General features: G+C 34.2%; 1 protein-coding gene across 2 annotated transcripts; it reads left to right on the plus strand.

Annotated features, from left to right (window-relative positions):
* Positions 1-3006: 3006 nt before the first annotated feature.
* Positions 3007-6853, plus strand: LOC134230395 (uncharacterized). 2 transcript variants are annotated; one of them, XM_062712192.1, is made up of 6 exons: positions 3007-3301; positions 3398-3544; positions 4209-4274; positions 5088-5190; positions 5405-5662; positions 5967-6853. In XM_062712192.1, the coding sequence occupies exons 1-6, from the start codon at positions 3290-3292 to the stop codon at positions 6836-6838; spliced, it is 1458 nt and encodes a 485-aa protein (XP_062568176.1). In that variant the 5' UTR covers positions 3007-3289; the 3' UTR covers positions 6839-6853. The 2 variants fall into 2 exon arrangements, with proteins under 2 accessions (XP_062568176.1, XP_062568177.1); XM_062712193.1 differs by having other exon boundaries at positions 3007-3183.
* Positions 6854-7077: the final 224 nt, after the last annotated feature.

A 7077-nucleotide genomic window follows, 5' to 3' on the forward strand; every position in this document is an offset into this window, starting at 1 on the left:
TCAAAATGATGTTCTAAACGATATGCAACCTTTCATTTTTCTCTAAACGTCCCCATTAAGGAGTTGAAGGGCCGCTAAATATTTCTTTGGCAAATATCTTTGAAAGGAAAATCTCTGAATTCTTGTGGAACAAAAAAGTGTTTCAAATCATAAGAGCTTTAAGTTGATTCGAATACAAAAGGGGCTGACCCCACATGTAAGGGTCCAAGAGTGGCCAAAAGTCGAATTTATAAGCATTTAATGTTCAACATCTTTTACACATTACAAAAGCAAAATCGTTTACCTCAAAAATATTATCATTATTTCTGACTTAAAATCCAAATCAAAATCTTATCTTATCTCATCGAGAATTGGACGGAAGACCCACTCGTTGCTCGCAACGAGATCGTATTTAGTTAAGGTCTTCAGTTTCAACGGAAGACCTTCTTATTATTCTGTTGTTTCTTTTCTACTTTTCTTATCATTATTCTTACCGATTTTGTGCAGGCGATTTCTCGTAAATGCGCCGATGGATTTTAATGAAACTTTCAGCATTCATGACAAATTATATGAACTTAAGGCGTTTTTTTTAATTTGATGACGTCACTTCCAGTTCGGAGTTTATGCGATTTAGTGAGTTTTAGAGGGTCATTTTGTCCGGCAGTTTTCTCAATAATGGCTCAAGATAGAAATATGAAACTTTCAGGTATGATAGACCAAAGTCTATAGACATGTATAAGGTATTTCATTTTTAAGGGAAGTGCCGCACGTCGGCGCTCGCTATGACCCGAAAATAGGCCTATCACGAATTTCAAAATTTTTAACAACTTTTCTACAATATCTTTTTACCTGGAAATATTTAGTTAAAACATGTAGAATAAAAAAGGTATAGAATTCCAAGATCTTTCAAAGGATACCTCGAAAAAAGGGCTAGATCCTTAAATAAGGGGCCTAGAGGGGCCGAATGTTTTTCCCTTATATCTCAAAAAGTATTTAGAATTTGTAATACGTCAAAGAAGCAAAGTTGTTCAAAATGTCAAGCTTAATCTATTGAAGTCGTCAAAATACGTCCAGCGTCGTCACTTCCGGCCAAACCGGAAGTTGTTGGAAAACGCGTTTTTTTTTTTTTTTGCCGTTCTTGACAAGTTTTTGGGTTACATATGTCTTTGGGAGCATAAAAAGTAATTTTTCCGTCCGTCGTTGTCACTTCCAGTCAAACCGGAAGCAGCAAAAAATGGCTTTTTTGAAGGTTTTGATGCAAAATTGAAATTATAAAGTCACCAGAGAATACTTGTTTTTTTTTGTTTTTTTTTTCTGTCGCTTCCGGCACTTCCGGTCAAAACCGGACGGAAGACTTACTCGTTGCTTTGCAACCAGCTTTGCTCTAGTTATTAAGGTCTTCCGTCCTCAGCGGAAGACCTTCTTGTTATTCTTCGGTTTCTTTTTCACTTTTATAAACGTCTTCCGTCTTCAGCGGAAGACCTTCTTGTTATTCGTTTGTTTCTTTTCCACTGTTTTTAAGGTCTTCCGTCTTCAGCCAAAAAAACTTGATACGTTTTTTTCATTTTGATGACGTCACTTCCGGTTCGAAGATTTTCGGAATTTTGTGATTTTTAAGGGTCATTTGTTCTTCTTAAAAACCGCTCATCACAGGAAACCTTTTCTGGAAGATAGAGCAACAAATGTGGATTTGCATTGTGTTGTTAACTTTCACAGGAAGTACTGCACGTTGACGCTCGGTATGGTCTGAAAAAAGTTATATTAAGCGTTTCAAAATTTCTTATACTTTTTCTATTATATCGTTTTACTTGTAAATATTTTGTTAAAACATACAGAACAGAAATTGTGAAGAATTGTGAGATCTTTCAAATGATATCTCGGAAAAAGGGCTGTTCCCTAAAATTAAGGATCTAGAGGGGCCAAAAGTTTTTACTTGATATCTCGAAAAGTATTGAGAATTTGTAACACTTCAAAGAAGCAAAGTTGTTCAAAATGACAAGCTTAATCTACTTGATTCGTCCAAATACGTCCGGCGTCGTCACTTCCGGCCAAACCGGAAGTAGTCAAAAACGCATATTTTTGCCGTTCTTGTCAAGTTTTTTGGGTAACATATGTCTCTGGGAGCATAAATATTTATTTTCCGTCCGTCGTCGTCACTTCCGGTTAAACCTGAAGTAGCAAACATTGCTTATTTTTGCATAATTTAACATAGCTTTAGAGGATTCAGACCATTTTTAGGCGTAATTTCTCATTCTTGTTGAAAATGAAAGCTACTTCCGGTCAAACAGGACGGAAGACCTACTCGTTGCTTTGCAACGAGCTTTGCTCTAGTTATTAGGGTCTTCCGTCTTCAGCGGAAGACCCTTCTATTATTCTATTGTTTCTTTTTCACTTTTATTATTCTTCCCTTTTTTTCTTACAATTTTTGTGCAGAAGATTTCTCGGAGATGACTCGATCGATTTACTTGAAATTTTCAGGAAAGATGTGTCTTTACCTAAACCTGATTCGTTTTTCTCATTTTTTTGAAATTCACTTCCGGTCGGAAGTTATCGCCCTTTAATCGAAATTTAGAGGGCTTTCTTGTCTGGAGCAGAACTCAAGAACGGTTTAAGCTAGAGCGCTGAAATTTTTACCATAGATAGAGGACATGTTGCCATTGTGCACCTGGGTCAGGATATTTTCCGGAAGTGCCCAGTATGGAAGCTCGGTAGGGGTCGAAATCTAGGACACGAATTATGAGTGAATTTTCGAGATATCTTATATATCTTTTAAAGTATAAATATTTTGTTAAAACATACTGAGCAATATTCGTGCAGAATGACAAGATCTTTAATATGATATCAAGAAAAAAGTGCTGACTCATCACAATAGGGGCAAAAAGGGGCCAAAAGTCTTTTTTCGATAACTCTTTAACAGTCAATATTTTGTAATACATTACTGAAGCAAAAATGTTTACCCCAACAATCTACAACTACATATTATAATTTCTATGTCGTATGGTTCATAATAGCAGACTTCCGAGTTACTGTCGGAACAACGTTTTATTCTTGATTTTACACACTGCGGTCACGTGATTCGAAACTTTTTTTAGCCCTCGATACTTCCGGTGCAGACGATAATATGGCGAGTAGGCCTAGCAAAACTAGGTATTACTGTGCTGCCGAGGGCTGTCACGCTGACACAAAGAAAAGGGGAAGATATGGGTATATGACAGAAGTCAAGTTTTTCCCTTTCCCAACACAGAAAAAGGACCCAAAATGTAGGCGAGCGTGGCTGAGTTTGCTGCGGCGGTAAGATTACGACCCACCTATGCACCACAGGGTAAAGTGGAATAATTCTTTAAGACTAAATTATTTTGCACTTTTTGCAAAATATTCGTATCTCAGTACAAAGAGTTTCTTTTTTTTCAATGTTTAGATATGTTCCCGACATTTTGTTGATGGCAGTCCAACACCTGAAAACCCATATCCCACGTTATTTGCTTACAATAATTACAAGGAGCCTCTACAGAACAGAAGCTCAACATCCATCACCAAACGTTCAGCGGCAGAGAAGCGTAACGAGGTGTATATGAATAATTAATATAATACACATAAAAATGCCCCCTCCTGATATTTATTTTTGAAATTATACTTGATAGGCTAGTTTGTTTCAAGCCCTGTAATAAGAGTATTGTAGTTAAATGCATTTTTTAATTTATTCACTATGACCTTGCACCATGTGTGCCTGCATGCTTTCAACATCAGCTAGTCGAGTCCTACCAGTCAACCTATGTATATATTCACCATGTTATTCTGTTCTATGTGTTGTATATACTTTATTCTCTTTAGAGAAGTGGACAGGCTTTTGCCTACATCCATGGATGTAGGCGAAAGCTTGTCCACTTCTCTAAACTAAAGAGAATAAACTTGTGTTTATTCTTTATGTAAACCAAGGTGTTTCGTTGTCACCTTACATTTAAAGTAGGCGACACTTAAGTAAAATCTCTTGACAGGGCTTGTTTAACTACATTGTCATCTCTGATAGGATAGTACATGTATTTAAAAATTCCCTAGTCTACAATATACTGTTTCAATTTAGCTATCCTAAGCCTAATAAACACTGCTCTTTTTGATACATGTAAAGAGTATTTTTAACTCAGCAAACTGACTAGCAGAATGTCCTTCGTAGATATATAGACTTTCAATAATGTTGCTATGAAAATAACATATATTTTTGTTTCATCCAGTTCCTTGAAGATTCACACTTGATGGAGTCGAATGAAAAGGCAGCTGATTTTCAGTCCTACAATGATGTAAGTTTAACACTGTGTATATACCGTATATACTCGCCTAAAAGTCGGTATTTTGGGAGTTAAATTTTGGTCCTAAACTTTAATATGTCCGACTTATAGGCGAGTCATAAGGAGACATTTTTTCTGGACTGTGAAATGTAGCATTTTATATATATTTCTGACGACCATCGAAGAACAAAGTCTGGATTACATTTAAACATATAAGTAATCAAAGATGATACATAAATTACAAATATTTTCTTACTTTAATGGTTTTATTTTTATCTCAAGCGTGCATTGCTTATTTTTTTTAATGATTTAAGATTAGATATTGGCATCATTTCGAGAAATAAAAATTAAAACCAGATAAAAAAATCAATACATTGATTTTAAATTGTCAGCCGATTATGGCAAAAAGTTACACCGACTTATAAGCGGGTCAATGGCAAATTCCTTAAAAATTACCTAAAAAAATACAACCGACTAATAGGCGGACCGACTTATAGGCGAGTATATACGGTAAATATTTATCTATAAGGCCTGTGGAAAAAATGTTTGTTTCTGCTTTTCAAACTGACACTATAATTCATAGTGCCAATTATATTTTTCAGTTGCTTTTTCAGTGAATACATGTACATATTTGAATTTTCAGATTTTACCCATGTATGAAATTTGACTGTAAATTTCAGTCACAGAAATGTTTAAAGTACTATTTCTTTTTTCATGAATGTTTCTTACATGTTTATTTAATGATGATAGTACACAGTACTAATATATTTTTCAATGTATAGCTTAGTACATGAAACTAAATGTAATATTAAATTTCCTATATAGAGCCATAGTCAGTTTTATATGGAAATGGAATGTGTGGATTTTCAAACCCCCCCTGTTGTGTCTGAAGAGACAGTGGCTTCTGCGTGTGAAACACTGAACACAGGTTTTAAATTTTAAAAATAATATAATAATGTATTATAATAGTATCAGGAAATATTTACTGGTGAAGTGTCATTATGAAGACATTAAGGCAGATTTTTACTTGATGAATAGTTAAAACATTTCTCTTCAAATGTTTATATTTTAATAATAGTTAAATTATATAATACACAGTGACACATTTTTAAGATAAAACTTTTATCATCTCATTCTTTCAGTTGTGCAACCATGCCAGCCTGACCATGAGTATGCATCTGCAGCTGTAGGTGAAAGCCATGGACCAGATACAGTTGACAGTGGAATACAGACAGATATAGGGATGGAGGAAATGGAGGAACTCATGGCTCTAAAGAAGAAGTTTGAAAATCCTGATGCTCTCATGAGAAACCTCTTCATTGAAAAGGTCACAGCAACTGATAGGAGTGTAAAGCAGTACACTGGTATTCCATCAAAGTCAATGCTACATGGAATGTATGGTAAATTGTTTAGCCAGTTATGTATTTGCATGAAAATTCATGTATTTTAATGATACTGAATGAAATAAAATTTGTCCAAAAATCACAGGGTAAAAAGATATTTTTATACCAACCACTGTGAATAATAAGAATTTTGAAAATAATGGACAGGACAAAGGTACTTGTACGGTACATGCAATAAGAATAATTACCTTAATTGCTTTGCTCCTGATAAAAAAAAATTGAATGCATGTTCATAATAATTAATATGCTCATACAATTAATTATTATGGATGATCAAATGTATTTTTTTAATGTATTGTAGAAGTGTTAGATGAAGCATCGCCCAACATTAAATATTGGAGTGGACAAAGCAGTGCTGAGGAAACTCCATACCAGCAGAATGCGGATAGGAGGAAAACTGGACCAACAAGAAAACTGTCGAAATATGAAGAATTTATTATGACTCTTATTCGTTTACGGCTTGCTATTTTTACATTTTTTTTGGCTGATATTTTTGGAGTTTCAAATACACGTGTGTCTCAGATTTTCACAACATGGGTAAATTTTATGTATCACATTTTAACACCTTTATTAGTTTGGCCATCTACACCTGTTATCAAGAAGTTTTTACCTAAGTCCTTTAAACTTACATTTCCCAATACAGTTTGTATTATTGATTGTACTGAATTTTTTATACAAAAGCCCAGATCTCCTTCTGCACAGTCCAGAACTTATAGTACTTATAAGCATCATAATACATACAAAGCTTTAATAGGTATTATGCCATCTGGTGCCATCATTTTTATATCAGATTTATGGGGAGGTAATACATCTGACAGATATATTACTAAGAACTGTGGTTTTCTTGATTTTGTAAGACCAGGTCATGAAATTATGGCTGACAGAGGATTTTTAATTAGAGATTTATTGTTAGAAAGACATGCAAAGCTTGTAATTCCACCTTTCACCAAGAAATGTAACTGGGGTAAAGGAAAACGATTGCTGCAGAATGATATTATTAAGACTAGATGTATAGCTCGTCTTAGAATTCATGTTGAACGTGCGATAGAAAGATTGAAAAATTTTAATATCTTAAGTAATACCATGCCTTTGTCATTGAAGCCATTGTCAAATCAGATCCTGAAAGTGTGTGCTTTTCTTTGTAATTTACAGACACCACTTGTGAAAAAATAAAATAATCAAACTGGTTTTTTGTCATCATTTATTTTTTGTTAGTTAGTGCCTTTACAATGTACTTTTCATAGAATCTTTTTGATGTCTTGACAATTTTTTCATACAGTTCAGAGTCAAAATATATTCTGTCAACAGCAATACCTTTTTTTGTATACAAAATGAAGTCACACCATTGTTTTTTACAAACACCCATTTGACCTTGGATATGAATATACCATGATGAACTATCTTTTAGTTTA

This window comes from Saccostrea cucullata, unplaced genomic scaffold (genome assembly GCF_032062105.1).
Source record: "Saccostrea cucullata isolate Sc308-1 unplaced genomic scaffold, CSIRO_AGI_Scuc_v1 ctg4659, whole genome shotgun sequence".
Classification (NCBI taxonomy): Eukaryota; Metazoa; Mollusca; class Bivalvia; order Ostreida; family Ostreidae; genus Saccostrea; species Saccostrea cuccullata.

Bases quoted from the DNA above. Each gene is read 5' to 3' on its own strand.
- LOC134230395 (XM_062712192.1), top strand. The intron at 4,275-5,087 runs GTAAGTTTAACA...TTTCCTATATAG, and splicing joins ATTTTCAGTCCTACAATGAT to AGCCATAGTCAGTTTTATAT. The intron at 5,191-5,404 runs GTTTTAAATTTT...TCATTCTTTCAG, and splicing joins GTGTGAAACACTGAACACAG to TTGTGCAACCATGCCAGCCT.